Source organism: Hirundo rustica, chromosome 7 (assembly GCF_015227805.2).
Source record: "Hirundo rustica isolate bHirRus1 chromosome 7, bHirRus1.pri.v3, whole genome shotgun sequence".
NCBI lineage: Eukaryota > Metazoa > Chordata > Aves > Passeriformes > Hirundinidae > Hirundo > Hirundo rustica.
In genome coordinates this window covers 38,313,798-38,334,366 of record NC_053456.1, presented here as the reverse complement: position 1 = coordinate 38,334,366, position 20,569 = coordinate 38,313,798, and the positions used below count along the sequence as shown (strand labels likewise).

The 20,569-nt window shown below is 48.5% G+C and overlaps 1 protein-coding gene across 7 annotated transcripts in view; it reads right to left on the bottom strand.

Annotated features, from left to right (window-relative positions):
* COL6A3 (collagen type VI alpha 3 chain) overlaps positions 1-20,569 on the bottom strand; it is a 58,270-nt gene that overhangs the window by 6,192 nt on the left and 31,509 nt on the right. For all 7 annotated transcript variants that reach the window (XM_040069725.1, XM_040069727.1, XM_040069726.1 and 4 more), the window contains 30 exons: positions 18,738-19,084; positions 18,168-18,246; positions 17,674-17,819; positions 16,399-16,491; positions 15,952-16,005; positions 14,288-14,359; positions 13,364-13,390; positions 13,201-13,245; positions 13,044-13,097; positions 12,816-12,878; positions 12,365-12,430; positions 11,622-11,675; positions 10,827-10,862; positions 10,240-10,302; positions 9,907-9,969; positions 9,154-9,216; positions 8,642-8,704; positions 8,379-8,429; positions 8,222-8,257; positions 8,063-8,125; positions 7,865-7,927; positions 7,178-7,210; positions 7,049-7,085; positions 6,929-6,940; positions 6,280-6,773; positions 5,589-5,688; positions 4,684-5,382; positions 3,458-3,566; positions 2,465-2,730; positions 927-1,181 (listed from right to left, as the gene is read on the bottom strand). In XM_040069725.1, coding sequence (XP_039925659.1) covers positions 927-1,181; positions 2,465-2,730; positions 3,458-3,566; positions 4,684-5,382; positions 5,589-5,688; positions 6,280-6,773; positions 6,929-6,940; positions 7,049-7,085; positions 7,178-7,210; positions 7,865-7,927; positions 8,063-8,125; positions 8,222-8,257; positions 8,379-8,429; positions 8,642-8,704; positions 9,154-9,216; positions 9,907-9,969; positions 10,240-10,302; positions 10,827-10,862; positions 11,622-11,675; positions 12,365-12,430; positions 12,816-12,878; positions 13,044-13,097; positions 13,201-13,245; positions 13,364-13,390; positions 14,288-14,359; positions 15,952-16,005; positions 16,399-16,491; positions 17,674-17,819; positions 18,168-18,246; positions 18,738-19,084 — 3,606 coding nt within the window. The remainder of the gene's footprint in view (positions 1-926; positions 1,182-2,464; positions 2,731-3,457; positions 3,567-4,683; positions 5,383-5,588; positions 5,689-6,279; positions 6,774-6,928; positions 6,941-7,048; positions 7,086-7,177; positions 7,211-7,864; positions 7,928-8,062; positions 8,126-8,221; positions 8,258-8,378; positions 8,430-8,641; positions 8,705-9,153; positions 9,217-9,906; positions 9,970-10,239; positions 10,303-10,826; positions 10,863-11,621; positions 11,676-12,364; positions 12,431-12,815; positions 12,879-13,043; positions 13,098-13,200; positions 13,246-13,363; positions 13,391-14,287; positions 14,360-15,951; positions 16,006-16,398; positions 16,492-17,673; positions 17,820-18,167; positions 18,247-18,737; positions 19,085-20,569) is intronic.

Sequence of the window (20,569 nt, the reverse complement as noted above, 5' to 3'; positions counted from 1 at the left end):
CAGCCAGTGGCACCACTTGGGCCACTGATTTATTCCACTTGGGCCAAGATTTATTCTACGGGAAAAACAGCTTCCCTGGGCAGTGGGAGCTCCAATTCATCACATGAAAATGTTACTCCTACCCACTCATTTTCTCAACATTTTTGTGGGCATGTTTATTGCTTGCGAAGGTAAGGGACTGGTCCAAAACCACTGAAGCCAGAGGAAGGGCTCTCCATGGACACTGGGATTGTCTTGGAAGTGCCAGAGGAAGCCAGACATGGCACTGGCAGGACCAGCACAAACTTCACACCACTAAGCCAAGCCACCTCTGTGCCAACTGTATTTAAAAAAAACTGGCTGTGCCTTAGACAGCAACTTTTGGCCACGCCAAAGAGTTTGGTGAGGTTCACATTGGATCTGCACACATGGAGTTTGGATCCCCAAAGGACTAAACCTTCCATTTCATCTCTTCTTTGTGGGTTTTTCTGGATAGTGTGGGAAGAAGATCAGTAGCTATGGGAATGGCTACCAGGGAAGCAGCTTTTCTTGCTTATTTTGAAATCGGGCTGGACTGTGTTTACCAGTTTGACTCATTATTAATTGCAGTAGTGCAGGCTGAACCCCCACCAAGACCTTTTGCACGGATGTACAAACCCTCCAGCATGTAACACACCCGCTCTGGGACTGCTTTTCATTATCCCACATTCCGTGCAGATTTAACCCCACTGAAGGGTAACTCCCATTCTTCAAAGAAACACATTTGCCACATGTCATACCCTGCTGGCGATGCAGAGGACCGCAGACATGAGGTGACACAACTTAGCACAGCCACGGCTGGGATTGTTGGCACCGATTCCCGATCCCTTATTTTTTGTTTTCCCTCCCACTTTCTGTGTCCACTTAACGAAAAAATAAATGTCCACATGTTTTTAGGAGTCACTTACTTGTGCTGAATGACCCTGTGTAGGTTACTTTGGGCTGGGATTTTTGGTAGCCAGTGATGACGACGACGTACTTTTGCCCACTCCTGAGCCCTCGGATCACGTGCTCTGTGCCCGTCAGGTTTTGCCTCTGCACGAGGGAGTGGTCGTGGGCCAAGGTGACGGTGACATCAAAGGTGTTGTGCGGCTCGGGGCTGGCCCAGCGCAGCCTGGCACTGTTCTCGGTGACGTCTGTGATCTGGATGTCATGGGTCTTTGCTGCAGGGCAGAATAAGAAGGGGCACCAGGCAGTGAATGAAGGGGGAAAGGTCCCAAGGGAAAAGTGCCTCAGTGCTGCAGAATCTTCTTTCCATGGAAAGTGCAAGCCAGGTTGGTACTTGGCTCTCTCAAATGCCACTGCAGGGGAGGCTTTGTTTTCCATAGCTCAGATGATTCACCAAGTGGTTTATTTGTCTTTAATAATCTGCTGCAATCTAGCAAATCAAAGCCTTATTTATTTTTTTTTTAGCAAGATTCTCACAGCTTGAAATTCCTGTAAGTGTGCCCAGTCAGATTGTTCCTTCTCTAGGGTGCAAGGGATTCACTGAACTGCTGAAGACCTTCAAGCCAAGCCTGCCTAAGAGTGAACACAAAATCACAGGCTGGTTTGGGTTGGAAGGGACCTTCCAAACTATCTCATTCCAACCCCCTGCCATGGGGAGGGGCACCTTCCCCTAGATCAGGTTGCTCCAAGACCCATCCAGCCTGGTCTTGAACACTTCCAGGGACGATAACCTTAACAGGTCAAAGAAATTACTATGGAAAGGTTTTCCTGCTCTGGCAGATCACTGGATAAGACCTTTATAAACAATACTTAAAGCACTGGTGGAGCAAGAAACACTCAGAAAAATTTATTCCCTTCAAGCTGATAAAAGCATAAGCCCTGCAAAAGCTGACTGCCTTTATTTATTGCTTTTTATTTATTATTTATGCAGGGACGTGCGATCAGCGACTGGATGTGCTTGGACACATTCTTTGATCCTTGCTCGGCTAGAGCAGATCTGCCTGTACCCCCTTGCAAAAATACCTGGAAAACCTCCTTTGTATGAACTGTGCTCACATGAAAGAGGCTCGGCATTCCCAAATAGGTATCCACACTGATCCACTGATGAACTAACTATTCATTTTAGCTGAGAGTTCAAAAAATGCCACTATATGAACCACCAAAAATAGCAAAACTTGGCCAAGGGGCGATACTATGAGGAAGTCATGGAAACAAATAAGCCACACTAGAAAGATAAATTCTCTGTAGCTGGATGGATTGTTCCTGACTGTGTTTTGCCTAGGGTCAGCCTGTGCCCCACCCATTTTTGCACAAAATTCTTAACACAAGTTGGCAAAGCCCCAGCACGGATTTCCAGATTTACACCTAAAACCGAAATTTGGCCTCTGGGTGACATTTCCCAGAGGAATAATCCTCTCAGGGGGCAAGAAGAGCCACAGCCTGCTGTGGCTCAGCCTAGGGGGAGGCACTGCCCACGCGGGGAGAGTTGTTCACGTACCGTGTCTCCTCCTGCCGCCGGCTGCAGTGGCCGTGGTGTTGGCGGTGGCCCGGCCGCTGGCTTTGGTGTGGGCGGTGGCACTGGCTGCTCCCTGGGCGGTGATGTTCCCCTGGACCACGGAGGTGGCCGGGGTGGGCTCGGTGGCTCTGCCCTGGGCCGTGGTGCTGGCAGGGGTGGGTCTGTCCCTCGCCGCCGGCTTGATGGTTGCGCTGACCGTGGTGCTGGCAGTGAAGGTTCGGCTGACGGTCGCGTTGGGAGCCACGAACCTGAGCAGAATTTTGGAAGGGGAGAAGAGTGGATGTAGAAACCATTGGCAAGAACCCACCTGAGGTCAAGGGTCTTTGCTGGCTTTAGATTTGCCCACAGTGAAGAGTGCAAAGTGCTCAGATCCAAGAGCCAAAAAGTGCTTGGGGCAACCTAGTCTAGTGGAAGGTGTACCTGCCCATGGCTGGAACAAGATGTTCTTTAAGGTTCCTTCCAACTCAAACTCTTCTGGGGTCCTCTGATAAGAGTGAATTCAGTAGGCAGATCTGTAGCATGCCTGACTTCAAGGGGCTTGGCCTTCTAAAGCCAGGACAGCTCTCTGCCACCAGTGAGTCTGGGTGCCACAAGCTTTCACTTCTCTTCAGAAAATATTAGCATGAATGCTGTGATGGATTCTGTATATCAGATAATCCAGGGCAGCCCAGCCTCTGAAATTTGTGTTTGGAGTAGAAAGCCCCAAATGAATAGTAATTTCTGGAATTCCTGACCTACACAATCAAAGTCAGCATATTCCTCCTTTATATTTTTATACATATATGAAATTTACTCCAAGTTTAAAATTATACATAATCCTTCTCTATAAGATATCTTTGATGCTCTCTTGACACAGCACTGGGGGAATCAGTAAAATTAATTGAAATATTATTAGAATTATATTAACTAAAAGATAATCCTTATTTCTGAAAGTGAAGATGCATTTTCTTTCCTTTTTCCCAAAGTATTACTCACACTGCTTTCTGCCCGGTGAGCACAGGTTGTTGGCTCTGGACTTGCTGACCATTCTGGAGCCACTCACACTGTTTCCTTATCTCTGGAGACAAGTAGAAAGCAAATTCACCTGGAGATAGAGAGAGACATAAAATACTGGAGTTCAGGACGGTGGGTACTCACCACCAACACATTACACTTACTTCTTAATTTAACAAATGAAAAAACAAACAACAAGAAAAAAAACCCCACCAAAATAACTTTTCTTTCTTCATGTTTGGTTACTGCAACATCCTGGGCAGGGAGATTTGTTATTCCAGTTTACAGACATGAGGGCCTTAACTATAAGAGGGATGTTTTCCTGAGTCTATCACTTATAAACACATTTCTTACAACAAGGCACTTCCAACCACATAGGTAATGTTACTTTTTCAAGAGTTAGACGTTTCCAGGGCTCCTGTAAGCACTAAATGAAAAAAGCAAACTGAGATAACCTAAACATTTATTTCCAGATGTTTGCTTCCTATTTAGGGCAAGACATTCCTGAATCTGTGGTACATCAGCCCACTAAGCTGATTTTCAGGATTTTTTGCTAAATACTACATCTTCTAAAAGAAGTCTACTTCTTATCCTTGCTGGACAGGTGTGTTTAGGATCTGTGGCAGCTGGAGGTCCAGCCTGGGGTCTCTAGCTAAGCTGAGATGTAAACTTTTCAGGCACAGTCAGCACATCCTAAATACAGCAGCTTTATTTATCCCTGAGCCAAGAATCCTGTACATCTGGTCCTTAAATCTGCATACAGCAACTCCAGATCTCAGCCTGAGCCAGCCAGGGGCCTGCTGGACATGACCTTTATGCTGAAGTTGGGAAGAAAGATCTGCTGGGTGTTCAAGGAGCTCCAAAGAAATGCTGCAAAGGGCCTCAGTAGGACCTATGTGAGAGGCAGGCCAGGTGGGATGAGATCAGAATCCACAGGTGAGCCCGTGGACACCAAGGCAAAGCACACTGAAGTGCAAACTGTACTTGGTGGGTCAACATGGAAGGGGGTGGGGAGGCCAAAGTGAACAAAACCCAGACGTGCCCAACTAGGTAAAGTATCAGCACCCCAAATTGCACCAAACAGTACAAACCATAAAAAAAGAGACTAACTTCAGTGGGCCCTGCTCCCCAGAACCTTTCAAATTAACCCCTCTGAGGCCACATGCTGCCCCTTCCATGACACTTTGGCTGCAGGATGCTACCCTTACTTTTGATAAAGGATGGCAGCAGTGTCCCAAAACGCAGCAAGGGCTCTTCATGGAGCTCTCCTGCCTTGTCAACCAGCTTGAAGAAGACATCGTTTGGCTCGCTGGCGAGGCTGTAGATGTTCTTGGCATTCACCTTCCTGCCAATGCCCAGGACAACAAAGAAGTACCCTTTGCATTTTGCATTGATGACAACCCTCTGCAGGTGCTCAAGTTCTTTTTTGTTCACGTTTCCAGTCATCATCAGTACTATGACTTTTAGATCCCGAGGGCTCGGCGCACTTTCAAAAACATGAGCGATTGTGTGTTCAACTGCATTTCCTAGGGCCCTCGTGCCATGGAGCTGGGTCATTTGGTTGTGGAGGTAATTAACAATCTTCTCTTTGGATGTGTAATCAGTTAGTAAGAACTCAGTTTTTACTGGTGGGAAGCTTGAGTTGGTTTCGTGCTCGTAAGGAGCTTGCTGGAGAACGGCCACTCTGGCGTGGTGCTGGGATACCTTCGGCTCTGAGCTGATTTCCAGGTTAGTTACAATATGGGAGATGTACTTCCTCATCTCGCTGAACTGCAGAGGGGTGGTGGACTCAGAGCTGTCCAGGATGAAGGCTATGTCCGTGTCCACGTCTGTGGGAGCTGCCCTTCTGTCTCTGAATGAAGGTCTCTGGCTAGTTCCACCACAGCTGGGATGGGGGTCACACACATCTGGGGAAGAAATACAGTGGGTTTCACCTGCAGGACCCAAACATAACCCTCCCTCGTTCACAATGCCAATGTTTTCTGCTCAGCTCAAGAATCCCTTATTCATCAGCAAAAGGGGCCAATTCCCAAGTGGGCTTCCCTTCTTACAACCGACCGTTGTGTGACCAGAAGGATTTGGAACTGCCTAGAGGAGAAATTGGATGCTTTACCCAAACAAATGTGACAAGTCAAAAGCCTCTGAATGGTTTGGTTCAGCTGACCGCCGCTGGTGGGAAGAACAATGGCGTGACCAACCGCTGTGTTGTTGATCTGGTGAGATGGAAACAGAAAGACACGGAGTCAGTTATGCTGACTTCTGTTGTTCTCAGCTCGGAGGAGGGGAGGGCAATGCACAGCTCTGAGGGATTCTCTGCTCAGCACAGTGCTCTCGGTGGTTCCCTTTTGGAGGACCCATGTGCCCCCGATGTCAGTTTAGAGTCACAAACTCCAAGAAGAGGGACCACTTGAACCAGTGCTCAGTGAGTTTATCTGGGGCTCTTTTGTGGCTTTCAATCTCTGTCTGTCTACTCTCCCTCTGCCAACAAAGCTAATGCGCTCCCACCTTCCCACCCTTTGCCTTTTCGTCAGACTCTCCCTTCTGTTTCATCCCACACCTGGCACCCTGGAGCCATGGCCTGGGAAAAGAGTGATTCCTGAGAGTCTCACTAGCATTTCCCAGCATTTACTGTGGTGATTATGGAATTAGGGTTTCTCTCCCAATGGATGGATGAGTTTGGCCAGCAATACTCTCTTCCACATTTGAGAGGCCTGTGAAAGCCAAGCATTGCCCGTGGCACCCAACACCATCAAACCAGACCAAGGGCATGAAGAGAAAATAAAGGAAGGGTGAAGGACCCCAACCTCCAGAGCTCTGGCAAGAACCGCATCCTGCCTGCTGGTGAGGAACACCGGCACAACCCCGGCGTCGTAGAGCTTCAGCACAGCATCGTTGAGCTGCGGGGATGCTCTCGTGTCCCCGTTGCTGAAGAAGACAGCCACCTTCCTCATCAGGAAACCACTGCGGGCACGCTTGAAGGTATTCCTGGCCACGAAGGACATGGCGGTCTCCAGGCTGCGTGGCTTTGTGGTCAGGGTTGCCTGGAAGTTTTGGATCTGCTGGAGGAGGCTGGATTTCTTCCTGGCGTCAGCAAAGCGGATCTCAGTGGTGACCTCGTTGTTGTAGGTGACCAGAGCCACCCGTGCCCCCCGGGGACAGTTGCTCTCGGCGATGGTCAAGTTGTTGACCACTCTGAGCACAGTTTGCTTCATCCTGTTGAAAACCTCCCTCACGACACCCGAGGAGGTGTCAATAGCAAAGGCCAGCTCGGTTGGGAAGACAGGGCACTCCTTGGGACCTGTTGGGAATGTGCATTGGGAGCAAGTCATGCCTCAAACAGCTGTCAGGATTCGAGGACAGTGTCCCCAGCTGCAGTAAATCATCCACATGTGGGGAGAGCAAGAATTGTGACAGGCAGCCACCCTGGGGTTTAAAGGGCTGAAGGAGACTTACCATAGCAGCAAGCTGTGGAAAAGATGGAGAGAAAAATACAGCTTGGTCAGTGCCATTCTTGTAACATGGTGAGCAAATAAGGGTGGAGAGAGGGGCTTAGCAAAGCACTGAGGTACTCACGGCATTTGTCTTTGATGTTCCGCACCAGCGCGCATTGCTGTAGAAAATGAAGGAAGGGAGGGAAAGAGATACGTCACACAGCCAGCCCAAGGGTGTTTCAAAACAAGAGAGAAATTATACCACACTTACATCTCTGGATTCTCCTTTCTCGCCTTTAAGGCCCTGTTTCAAAGAATGAAGAGAAATTGAGTGCAAAGTCTATCTCCAGGGTGCCCCATGAACCCTGTCAGAATAATTTCTGAACCATGGGCCATGCAGAAGCCAAGGGAAAATCTGTTTTCAGCTGTGTTTCCAACTACAGAGTGCAGCGCTCTTCTGTGTGAGGACCAAACCTAGCTGAGGCCAAACCTAAAAGGGAGGTTGGAACTAGGTGGTCTTTCAGGTCCCTTCCAACCCAGGCCATTCTATGGGTTATGGTGCTCCAGGTTCACAAGCAAAGCAAGCCCAGTCACCTCGGCTTTTCTAGGGAGCCTTGTTCTAGTCAGATTTGGTCATGGCACATATCCTGTGTGGGGTAGTAAATGATAAAGAGACGAGAATCTCCTAGAAGGAATTTTAAGGGGCATATTGCCATGGGGAATTCCTAATGTCTAGTAAGAGCATGTTTCTTGACTTTTTCCTTTGGTTTGAGGAAGGGTAAATATTTGTCAGCAATAAACAGCTGCTTAAATATTTATAGAGACAAATCCAAGACAAATGAAGAGGGATTTCACCAACTTGAAATCAGCAGGAGGCAGTGATGGACTTACTTTTTTAACCCCTAGCACCCACAGGGACCATTACGTGAAGCCAATCAGCAATGCAATGAACACTTACAGATGGCCCAGGGTATCCAATCTCTCCTTTCTGACCAGGTGTCCCAGGTACTCCTGCATCTCCCTAGAAAGAGAGAGCAGAGAAGTCCTCTCCATGAGCATCTGCAGGAAGACTCCCAGGAGCAATTGGAGGAAAAGATGTGTCCATCTTTCAGGGCATTCATGCAGAAGAGAAAATTGGTACCACAGTCCAACTTACTCTGCGGCCTCTGTTTCCTTTGGGGCCGGGGCCTCCAGCGACACCACGGTCACCAGGTCCACCCTAGGAGGGGAAAACCACAAACAGCAGCTCTAAATCTGCACAGGTCCATGGAAAATTGCTTGGAAAATAAATGCACAGCTCATGGGCTGCACCTACCTTTGGCCCAGCATAACCTATGAAGCCACGTTCTCCCTGAAACACAGAAAGGTTAATTTGAATATGTTCTAGGAAATGCCCTTATCCATCTGTACTGGAGATCTTGGCTGCTTCCTCATCCTTGCTGAGGAGGTGGGAATGCTGAGCATACACCTACCTTCCTGCCTTTAGGACCCGGGCCACCAATTCCATCTCGTCCATCATCACCCTAAAATTGGAAAGCCAAAATCATTCATCTGTAAACGTCATATATAAACAACATATGACATATGACATCTGTAAATGTCATATGTAAACAACATAAACCCCACAGGTCCAGCAGCACCAACAGAAAGAACCCACAGGCCTTTGTGAAACTCCTAAAGTGCCCTTAAAGTTCCTTAGGTGTCCTTAGAGGTGTGAGGGCATGGCCACACTCACCATCTCTCCTCGTGGGCCTGGCTGTCCATTTGGCCCTTTGGGTCCAGGGTTTCCAGGCTCACCCTAAAAAGAGGAGCATCTGTTAAAGCATGTGCTGAAACTCCAGGCAGCTCTGAGCCTTCCCCAACCCACCAACACTGGTTTCTTCTCACAGAGCAGTCTGCAGCCCTCCTTGTGGCAGAAATGCCTGACCCGACCTACACAGCCCAAAATGCTGCCAAGTGTTCTTTAGGGGGACCTTTGGTGATTTCAGGAAAGATAAAACCTTCCCACGTGGGCATTTTCTGAGAATCTGACCAGGAAAGTTGCTTGGGAATCTCAGTTGGTCAGTTTCTTTTGCCTTTCTGCTCACTGAAATGGGAGCCTAATGAGACAATGAGGACAGAGTCACTTTTCTCCTCACTGTGCAAGCCCAAGAGCTTCATCTCATGTATTTCTTCAAGCCCATACAAAATCCAGTAGCTTTTCAATGCAGCTTTAGTTGCTGATGCCCAGTGCTCCTAAGGACACACCTTCCTTCCCAGGGGACCAATCCTGCCACGTTCTCCTGGGGGTCCTGGAGGTCCACTCCCAGCCTGGAATGGAAACGGGGAGAGGCATATTGGCAACGTTCAATAAAACATGTGTGCCAGGAACTGGGGAATTGGATGACCATAGAAATCACGTATTGGCTACCAGGGCTGGCGTCTCTCAAAACACTTCAGGAGATTCAGAAGTCTGCTTCATGTTTGGGAAGAGCTGGAGGTCCAGCTCAGTTCAATGCAAATGTCAGCAGCAATTTATATGGTCCCTAAGAGAACACCCACGGGAAAGCAGGAGGGGGCAAATCATGCTGGGGGTGGGGAAATGCAATATGGCTTTATGTTGATGGGTATGGCTGAGGAATGCAGCAGGAGGGAGAACCAAATGCATGAGGTGGCCCCTGCAGGCATGTGCGATGGTCATGCTCTGGTTTCAGAGGATGAAGCATCACAGAGATGCCCCACCAGTCACTCAGGGATCCTCTTTAACTAAAATTGCAATAATGGGCCAAACACTGAAGTCCTGACCCCTGTGTGGTTGCTTTTAGCTCCTTCTGTTCTGTAACTCTTGATCAAGAAGTCTTAAGCATAAGTTGAGAGGAAAATCATGCTGGAAGAGTATGTTAAAAGAGAGTGGAGCAGAGCTGGAGCCCTAGGAGAGGGGAATGTGAAGACACATTGGAATCTTATTAGTTCAACAACAGCAGAGTTGGACCAGTCTCTGGGAAGCAGCAGAAGGATTACCCTGGGTCCAGGGACACCCTGCTCTCCTCTGATGCCTGGTGTGCCAACCTGGCCAGGGGGACCCTGTGTGGGAAGAAAAGAGAGGCTGTCAGCACACGTGGGCAGGAACACACTGAGATCCAAGGGGAAGCAAATGCTGCAGTGTCTGAGGGATGCTTTGCAAACACATCACACCTTGGCTGGTGTGAACGCAGTGGCCAGGCCGCAGCACCCCCAAAAAATACCCAAATCCCAATAGTCTTTGTGGAGGAGACTCTTTGGGGAAGTGGCTGTGATGAAGGAGCACCACAGCATCATGAGGCAAGGCCTTTTCCCTGCTGGGAGCTCACTGACCTGTGGCCCTCGCATGCCTTGCTCTCCAGCTGGCCCTGCTTGACCAGGCGAGCCCTTGGTGCCCTGGAAGTGTAAAACAGGACAGTGCAGGTTAGCACAGGAGAACATGGTCAGCACCATGGGAAGGGAGAGGGGAGATCAGGGTATCCACAGCTGCACAAAGAGCAGGGAAGAACAGATTCTCAGTTGGGTGTTTCTTTCTTGCTTTTTTTTTTCCCAAGATATGGTGATAGCAGGCAATAAACACAGCGATGGTGGGGGTAATTTGCCTCCTGCAATTGATGGGCATCAACCACCATGCTCTGGCCCTGTTACACTGCTCCAGTAGCACACAGGGACAAAACAACTGACCAGGGAATGCTGTAGGACACAGGCAGGCACGTGGACAGTTGGTTCTGCACTGAGTCCAGCAAGAAGCACACAGGGAGATGAACCTGAGGAGGAGTTGGGAAATTTGGAGGAGAGAGGAGGCAGAGAGGAACAAGCAAAGCCTTCATGACCCTTCTCTTGGCACATCTCTCTGGGTGCTGAGGCTGCCTGGCCCGTAGTATGGCAGGAGCCCCATGTGTTGTCCCATCACCACCTACCTTAATTCCCATAGGCCCCCTTCGTCCTGCCATGCCCTGCAAATGAAGGAACAATGAGGCTTGTTGATCTAATATGTAAGCACACCTTTCCCTATTGCTTTTAGATCAATGCTTGTTATCAATGCTTCTTATAGTCCAAAAATTACATTTGGATGTACATTTTAAACTACTGGGGGGGAAAGGGAGAGGGAAATCCACATGGTCAGATCTCTTAAATTAGACTTGGGCATGTTTTCTCCCTCCTCACATCCCCCACGTAGATGAGTTGCTCCCTCATGCCTGTCAGGAGTATGTCACCACCCATGGGACAGGAGGGACATGCAGCAGGGAGCGCATCCCAGACATCCCAGCTCCAGCTTGGGATTTGCCTTTCCAAAACCAGCAGCCAAATGCAGATGTGTATCACGGAATCACAGACTGGTTAGGATTGGAAGGGACCTCCAAAACCATCTAATTCCAGCCCCCTGCCACGAGCAAGGACACTTTCCACTAGACCAGGTTGTTGCAAGCACATTCCAACCTGGCCTTATATATGAATCCTGTGTAATTCCACTGTTCTGAGCACTGAGTTTTTTGCACGGGAATAAATTCAACTTTTAAAGTCCCTACAATGAGCCAAGAAGCCATGAGGCATTTTCCTTTTGAGATTTTTTTTTTCTTTTTTGGGGGGTGGCTTGTTGGATTTTAGGGTTGAATGCCTGGCGTTCGTGAAACAAAATACATGGAAAGGAAGGAGGGGAAAAGTTATTGTCAGTCTAAGCTTGGGCTTTGCTGACTGGGGGTCTGGCAACTCACCCTCCTCCCGGCTTCACCATCTTGGCCCTCCAGCCCTGCTGGTCCAGGATCTCCCTAAGGGAAAAACACAACTCAAGTGAGAGCCCTGAGATGGGCAGGCACTGCCAAAACAGTTTCAAATCTCAAAAAAAAATGGCTCCCTTCATGCTTTCACACTAGTTAATAGTCCTGCTTTGGTGGGAATCCTTCTAACAACTCACAGAGACTTTCCATCAAGCTTCTGAGCCAGCAGAAGTCAGCATTCCTATTCGTTGGGAAATGCCTTCTGGCAATTTAAGATGCATTTTTTATTATGAGCTGATGTGAAAACAGATGGGTTTTGAAATTTTCCAAGGAGCATGTGGGGTGTTTTTTCTTGCAAAGGTTTCAGGTGAAGCAGGAGGTCTAGATTTGGTATAATCTCATCAGTTCTCTGCTTTTGACCCATGAGAACATGCAAAGGTAATTTCCAAGTACAAAGTTATTTTCACAGGCAATATCCCAAAAAGGCGTTGTAAAATAATAATAATTTTTTTAAAAGGTGCTTTTTTACACAAAACATCTTCTAAACTGACATCTTTCCAGAGAAAGTTTTGGTTGCAAACCAACAACATTTTCTAGTGGAGAAAAATATTCCATCTGACAAGGCACAGTGAGTTTAAAGACTTGCATCTCTTTGGCAGCATCCTTTTTTCTTCCTTTCTCTGGCCCATTCTGTTGTAAAAACCAAAAAAAAACAGCACAAGACAACAAAGAAATTTTACCATTGGTCCAATTTCACCCTTTTGTCCTCTGGGGCCCCGCTGAGTATTATCAGCTCCTGAATCTCCCTGAAAGCAACAGAGCAATGAGAAACATCTGTGTAAGTGGGACATGAAAAGCAAATTTCCCAAACTGCTCTGCTAGAGCCGAGAACCAACTTCTCTTTTTTCCCTTTTTTGACTGAAATAGATGAGGTATTGCTGCTGCTTTCAGACAGACGCAGCTTTTCAACTGAGAAATAATACTGAAGAAGATGAGGAAGGGGAATTTTAATATGGTAAATTGATGGGTTGGTATCATGTGGTACCCACATGTCGCCTCTAAGTTCTTGCTTTGTCATGGGACCTGCCACTGTCAAGCTGCATTTAAATAAGCCACAGCTACCCTCTCTGATGACCCTGGGATCAATGGGAAGTGGGTGGAAAATCAAGAAGATGCCTTAGCAGTATTTACCGGATCTCCACGGAGCCCACGGTCGCCTCGTTCTCCTCGTTCTCCCTTGACTCCCTTATCTCCCTGTGGGAAGAGATGGAAAGTTAGGAGGAGCAGCTCTTGCTTGTTGAAAGCATCTCTGCCCAGGCCTCAGCCCTGAGGGGAGCATGATGGCTTTCCACCCTCCCCTGGCTCAAATCCACCCCTACACCATCATTTAGCCCCACCGTAAAAGTGATTAAAGCCTACCCTCCTGCCAGAATATCCCTTCTCTCCAGAGGAGCCAGGCAAACCCTTGTCTCCCTAAAAAAAAAAGATTTTAGGATATTTGCCACTTCCAAGGTGCTTTTTAGATACTTCACTGAAGCATCGTGTCATTAAGAGAAAAACAATTAAAATTACTGACCTCTTCTCCATCAATGCCATCCAGACCCATTTCTCCGAGTTCACCCTGTGGCAGGGAGACAGGGGGCAAATGCTCACTGAGAGGAAGGGGGAATGGGCATGGGGGATGTTGAAGCGCCGCACAGTCACGCTCATGGCTGGGGCATGAGGAAATAGCTCCCTACCTTCTCTCCTGGGAATCCCCGAGAACCCTAAGGAGACGGAAAAGAGAGTTACTCCACTTTTGTCCAGCTCACTGCCGTCAGAAGCAGTGGAAAAGGAGGGCTGGGCTTGGGGACAGACCCAGAGCCATGACCAGGACAGGGCTTTCCCTAATTTCTCTTACGTCAATGTTTGTCTTCAGCTGCCTCCCTAGCATTTGTGCCAAGGTAAAATATGTGGGGCATGGGAGTTAATCCAGCTGATCCAATAAAATATCTCACTCCTTAGCCATAACTCTTCCTTCATGACTTTTGTTTCCCCCTGCACCCATTTTTATGTTAATCCAGAGCCAGTCCTAGTGCCTTTGTCCAAGGCCAAACAGATTTTTAACGAGACTCAGTATCTCAGCTGCAACCAATGGGCTTGGTTCATGCATTCCTCTTCTCCCTGCCAGAGGATCATGTGGTCAGAGCAAATGGTAGGAAACATCCCCTTAATTTCACTATTTCCCATAAATATTATATGTTTCAGCACCTTTTCTGGCTTGGGGTGCAGCTGCTGTCCTGGACCACTAGCTCAAGGCTCCTCCTTAAAGCCTCAGCCATGGCTCACTTGTCTCCCTCTTCCCCAACAGCAGAGTTCCACCCACTCACTGTCCCAGCCATGTGCCAAGACACGCACATCCATCTCTTCCCAAATCTTTCCGCCAGAGCCAGACTGCAGAAGACAGATCGTCCTTGTCTGCGGATTGAGCCTGGGTCTCTGGCCTGCCTTTTTGTTCTTCATAGCAACACCAAAGCCACAGCAGCCTCTGAAAGCCCTGGTGCCTGCCCAGGTGGACACAACCACTCAAGGGCATGTGTGACCTCCTAAGGCAGCAGGAGTTACCCCTGGAGGACTCCCCAGACCCACTGCTCTCTGGGTTTGCTCTTGTTCCACACACGTACCTTTGTTCCTCTGTGCCCGGGGCATCCCTGGAAACCTTGTGTCCCATTCACACCTGGTGGTCCACGCTCACCCTGGAGCACAGAGAGGAAAAAACAACAGTCAGGAGTTGCCTGCTAAGCCTGTTTCTGTGGCTACCTGTCACAGGAGGTGGTGTGGAGGTACAGGAGCAGCAGGTTTTGCCTGGCCACCCCACTATCTCTTGCCCACAACCTTCCTGATGTAGAGACCAACTGTAAGTCCTCATCACCAAGAGAGAAACACCCTTCCCAGTCCCTCAGCTGTGAAAGAGATTTGGGAAGCTTCTCTTTCAAAATTAAAATGACAAGACGAAGTCCTCAGGGTTCTGCACAGATGTCTAATCCCATCCTGACCTTCAAGCCCCAAGGAAACGTTGTCTGGCATGAGATGTCTCACAGCAGCCTTTAGCCCCTGCCTGCGCTGTTGGAAAAGCCATGAGCACGTCAGCCCCTTGGCCCCCTCCCCTTGGGAGTGATGCATGGAGGGACGTTTATTCCAGGGCTGACGTGGGATTCATGCAGAGTTTGGATGAAGAGGGTTAGTAAGAATTCAAGGGATTCATGTTGTCCACCGTGTGATGGGTAGGAACATCGCTCTTGGTTCACTTTTGGACTAACTCAGATCTTTCAGCTGCAGGTGGTACGGATAACTTCGGCGCAGGCTGCAGATTTGGTGAAGCTGAGGACTTTATTTGCCTTGGGGAACAGCACAGAGATGAGTCACATCAAATAATGGGAGTTACACAGCCACCATCCTTCTCCAGCTCTTGAGAAGCTCCCTACTGACTTTCTTTTGGGAGAAGCTGGGACCAGCAACTCAGCCTGTCAGGTGTGGGAAACTCGGGACTTTTGGTGTCTCTTCTAACCCAGATCCTTATTCCCAGCAGAAAAAAGTTTGGAGGCCTTTCATTTATGTCCTAGGGTAACTTTATGATGCTTGTATCCCCAATCGTCTGTTCTGTTTGTGCTGTATATTGAGTCCTGTGCCTTTAAGACTGGTTCTAAGAGCAAGGAGAAGCGCGGAGTTTGTTTTGAGAAAACTGCCCGACTCCTCCACATTCTTCTGCGGACGGGGTGTTCGGCGGAGGCTTGGAGAGACTGCAAGACAGAGATCTATTTTGCTTTTAGTTAGTTTCAGCTAGCTAGGGCAGAGAAGTTCCCTGGACTGTTTTTTTTTTCCTTTTTCTTGGAACTGTTTAAACCTGCTCTGGACTGAAAGCCCAGGGGAGCACTGGGGGCTGCACCTGCGGCCCACCGGGGCCTGGACCTCGGCATTTTCCAGCAGCGCCGGAGAGACTGGGACTGAGGAGAGACTGAGAGAGAGAGCCAAGCTACACCCACGGCAAGGACTTTCTCAATTTGCCATCTCACTTCAGAAGGAGAGGTCTTATTGTTTCTTATTATTCATTCTTTATACTTGTATGCACTTCATTTGTTTAGTAAAATAGTTTTTTCTACTTTTCTCCAAAGAGGTTTTTTTTTTACTGGACCGGTTGGAGGGAGGGGCCACTTGGGCTTGCTTCCTTAGAGGGATCCTCTACAGGGGTTTTCTCCCAAATTTGTCCCAAACCAGGACAATTTAGTAGAAACACTTCCAAATACTTGACTATGGTGAGGTCTCCATTTGCACAGGGACAGTCACTCACCGGTCCTCCTTCATCACCAGGGTAGCCTCCGTAGCCAAGATCCCCCGTGACACCCTAGAAGACAACAAAGAAAATTGTGAATTTCCTTCCTAGTTCTGTGATTGGTATTCAAGGTTCCCCTAGATAAGCACAAAGCAGCCGCTCGGTCCTATGTCTTAATGAGAGATATAATCTCCTTTTGATGCCCCTAAATTGTTTTACAGGATGCTTCACCCCATCTTTCCAGCCATTTATCCCTACCCTCTTGGATGTTTTGCAGCGCTGAGGCTGTGGGGAAAGGGAAGAGCAGCTCTCAATTGCTCTGCGTGTCCCAAAGTCAGGTTCCAAATGGGAGGAGTAAGTGGAGCTGATCCCCCTTTAACATCACCCACTACAACTACATGACCTGCATGTCAACACCAGGTTCCTGTGCACAGGGACCCTTCACCCCCCAGTGAAATGGCCTACCTTTGGTCCTATAGGGCCTGGCACACCTCTGTCCCCTCTCTGCCCTGAGCACTTGCAGGGGACCTTGCAGCACGTCCTCTCTGCGATGTTGTCCTGCCGGAAAAATGGGAAGCCTTAGAAACCTGCCAGAGCCCCAGCTCCTGATTTTGGACATCAGAGGGGAGGGTTTAAACAGAAACTGCGTGGGGCAGAATTCGTAGAGTGCATTTAGCAAGACATCAGTCCCCAGAGCAGTGCCTGTCACTGAAGAGAGAAATCTCATCTCCAAAGAAAAAAATCCAGGCTGTGGAGAGGGCCTTGAGAAAGTCAATGCAGTGAGCAGCTCACCAGCAGCCCATAGGCTGAGAATGATTCACGAGCACACAGTAAAGGAGAAAAAGAGCGTTAAAAAGAATGATATGGACTCAGAGAAACCACAGCTTGGTTTTACATCATCCAACAGAAGAGGGAAAAAAAATTCACTTTCTTTGCCAAGTACATTTGCTGGCTGCAAACGTTTCATGCCAGCTTTGTGCGTTTACATTTTGGAAGGACTTTTCCAGGCTGAATTACTTGGGGAGGGGCTGAGGACCAGCTCTTGTCCCAAAACCCAACACCATTCACAAGTGGCTTCAGTATGATGTGCAGGGACGGGCCCAGCAAGGTTACCACAGGGACCAGTGGTTAAGCCCAATCATTAAATCTACTGGAAAAGGAGCTCAATCATGCTGGTAGCAGCTGAGAAGTTGGGAGGAACTGGACATAATGAGGTTGACAGCAAATTAAGTCAACACTTGAGAGGGACAAAGCCTTGGGAAAGAAGTGAATCTGTGGAAAAGAAAGGCCTTAAAGGACAGCTGCTTCTTCTGTGGAAAGCATGTCTGAAGTACAGGCAGTGTATGAGATCAGGGAAAAACCTCGAAAGCAACGCTTTTACAAGAGGTTTAGCACTGACCAGGCACAACAGGGCATTAGTGTACGGTTAAAAAAACCAACAGTATAAACACAGGCAGAGGGCGGGTTTTTGGCACTGCAGCTTTTGATGGCATCTCATCCCATCCCATTTGACCTAAAACCTCAGCTGGAGCAGGGTTTCTTCAGGAGCAGGAAGAGACTGTGATCTGCTCTGAACTTTATTTGCTGTGGCATCTGTGAAAAGAGCTGACGTGAGGCAGGGAGGGGAGAGGAGCAGAGCCAAGAGGGTGTAATCCAGCCACGGCTCAGCCCCGCTGGAGATCCAGCCATGGGCTTTCCTCCAGCATTACAAGGCAGCACTGCCTGCGCCAAGTTACTTACAAGCTGCTCTGCCAGCTCAAAATCCAAGTCCAGCAGATTAACTCTGAGTGGTCTGTTGTAGGTGAACCCACGGCCAAACTCCAGCTGCATCACTCTGTCAAAGTTGGTCACTCGGTCCAGCCCAACAAAGATGAGAGCGTTGACTCCTGGCAGGGAGAAGCAAAAGGGATTTTGTGGTGGGGAGAGGTGCTCTGGAGGGCCTGCACACCGTACCCTGTGACAACACTTCGCTATCCACATCTCTGATTGCACAAAGAGCCCTTTCAGTAGAAAACAAACATCTTCAGACACATCCAGTGTAAGTTGCCCACATGCTGAGGTGGCAGCAGGCAGCTAAACATCACAGGAAGGCAGTGAAGAACAGCGAGTGCATGTTTCTCACAAAATCCTTAGCCTTTACTATCAAAAGCAGATGGATTTAGGAGAAATGGTGGTAAAATGGGCTACATGTTAACATGGACTATAATCACCACCTGGAAGAGCAAAAAAATTACCTTCTGAGTGTAAAGCAGATGAAGCAGCCTCCAGCTGACTTATCGGCTCATCTACACCATCAGTAAAATGGATTATGACCTGGGAGAGAAACAAATTTCTGTCAGGAGCCAGAATATTTCAGGTGTGAAACCCAATCAGTGTGCAACCTGGAGGGCCTTTTTCCAATGCTTCATCCGAGACAAGGTGAGGGAACTTCTAGACCTTTTCCAGGCCATGGAGCTCTGCATTCCTGTGCCAGGTTCCTGTACATCCCTGTTCCTGTACATCACGCAGGTGTTGCTAGAGTACAACGTGGGAAATTTCTGGAGAGCAATAATTTGCAGATAAGCAGTGATTGTGGGAACTGGTTGCAGTGATGCTCATCAGCTGCCAGGACAGGACCTCGACAATGCAGGGAGAGTGCAGCAAACAAGTAGGGCTTAAGTGACTAAATTCATGGTGAATAAATTCAATTAATTTAATACATTTTAAAAAATTATTATGAATTTACAGTTTCCTTACCAACTAAAGGACACCAGAAGTCAGCTTTACTGGCCAATATCACCCCAGAGGCCTTGGCCTCGACTCACCTTGGTGCTGCCAGAGGGCGAGGATCGGAATTTGCTCAGGTAGGACCTCAGTGTGTCTGCCCTGAGGTAATAGGGCCCACGGGTCCGCATGTCCAGGAACCTCTCCAAGAGCTCGGGCCGGTACTCGGAGAAGTCCAGCCCCTCCACGGGTCCCCCCTGGGCCTGGGCCATGATGGCCACCCTGACGTTGGGTGCCTGGTTGCCAGTGCAGCTGATCTTCTGCATCTGCGTTATCCTCTTCAGCACGGACTCCACTCTCGACTCCAGACCTCGCTGGGAAGTGAATACGCTTTGACCGGGCCCAACGTCACTGACATCGAAGCCAATTATCACATCTAAGTCACAGTCTGAGAGGGGAATAAAGAAGGAGAGAAGAGCATCATGGAGCAGTGTGATGATTGGTTTTCAAGTAATGGCTTTTCTAATTACCCTTTTAGTAGTTAATGAAGACACTGCATTAAGAACTGACACCGCCTGCTGCACAAGTGCTTTCTGTTTCCTTTCACCATAGCGTGATAACCTGGGAAAACTTGTGTTTTATTAATTTGCTTTTGTTAATTTTAGCAATTTTAGCCTAAACCAAGTCCCAGAGAAATTTGCATTTTCATCAGGCAGCTAAGACTGCTTTTCTCTCTCCAGCACATGGAAACCCATCAGTACTTGTACAGTGTGCACCTTCTGCCTATGCTCAAAGTGACACTCAGAGAATCACAGGGAGGTGTTTGAAATCTCTTTCATATTAGCCACGCTGCCTGGTTAATATCTTAACCACACTTGGGATGAGTTAATACCACCAGCAGTGGTTTGATTTTCCCAGCACTCAGTTTTTCTTCTCAGCTGGATCTGCTGCTCAGCTCAGGGCTGTTGTGCCTCTCCTTCTGCTTCTCCAAAGGTTCAGGAGATGCCTCTGCTCAAAGTCAGAGGGCTGAGCCATGGTCAGTCGTGCTGGGAGTAGGACTGGCTGTAATGTAGTAAGTAAAATCAGCTGCTGGGAGTCTGAGCCAACAGCAATACCAGCTCACTTACTCACTACAATTCCCCTGCTTGGCTTCTGAAGTAGCCAAATCATGGGATTCCTTCTTAAGCCAATTTTACCTTGAACTAAAACCTCTCGTGACCTGGTTCTTCCTCATATACCTGTCAAGAGATCAGGTGGACACCCTGGATGATCTGGCAAGGGAAATTCTGTTCTTCCCCTCCATTGTCTAAAGGGGTTACAAGAGAGCTGGATACAGGCTTTGGACAAGATCCTGGAGTGACAGCAGGGGGAATGGCTTCCCACTGCCAGAGGGCAGGGTTAGATGGGATATTGGGAAGAAGTTCTTCCCTGTGAGGGTGGTGAGGTCCTGGCACGGGTTACCCAGAGAAACTGTGACTGTCCCATCCCTGGAAGTGTTCCAGGCCAGGTTGGACAGGGCTTGGAGCAACCTGGGATAGTGGAAGGTTATTCATGGCAGGGAAGCTGGAAGGAGATGTTATTTGGGGTCCCCTCCTACTCCAACTATACTAGAATTCTATGATTCTGTGATTTCCAGCACACCATGCATGCCTGAATGGCCAAAAATTCCAATTATATTGCAATAGACACAGGGAGGGGAAACAAAGGAAACACATCATTTTGGCAAGAAACAAGTTGGTCTGTCAAGACAATACTGGTATCATGTCCCTGTGAGAAAGTCCAAAGCGGAATTTAGTCCAAAGGCTAAATGTGGTGTTCGGAGGCCAGCGATTTAGTGCCTGGCTGTCACATCTGGAATGAATTCCACCACGGTGGCACCTCTGTGGTGATGTTACCCTAGTCATCCACAGGCTGAAGGCCATGGACAGACAGC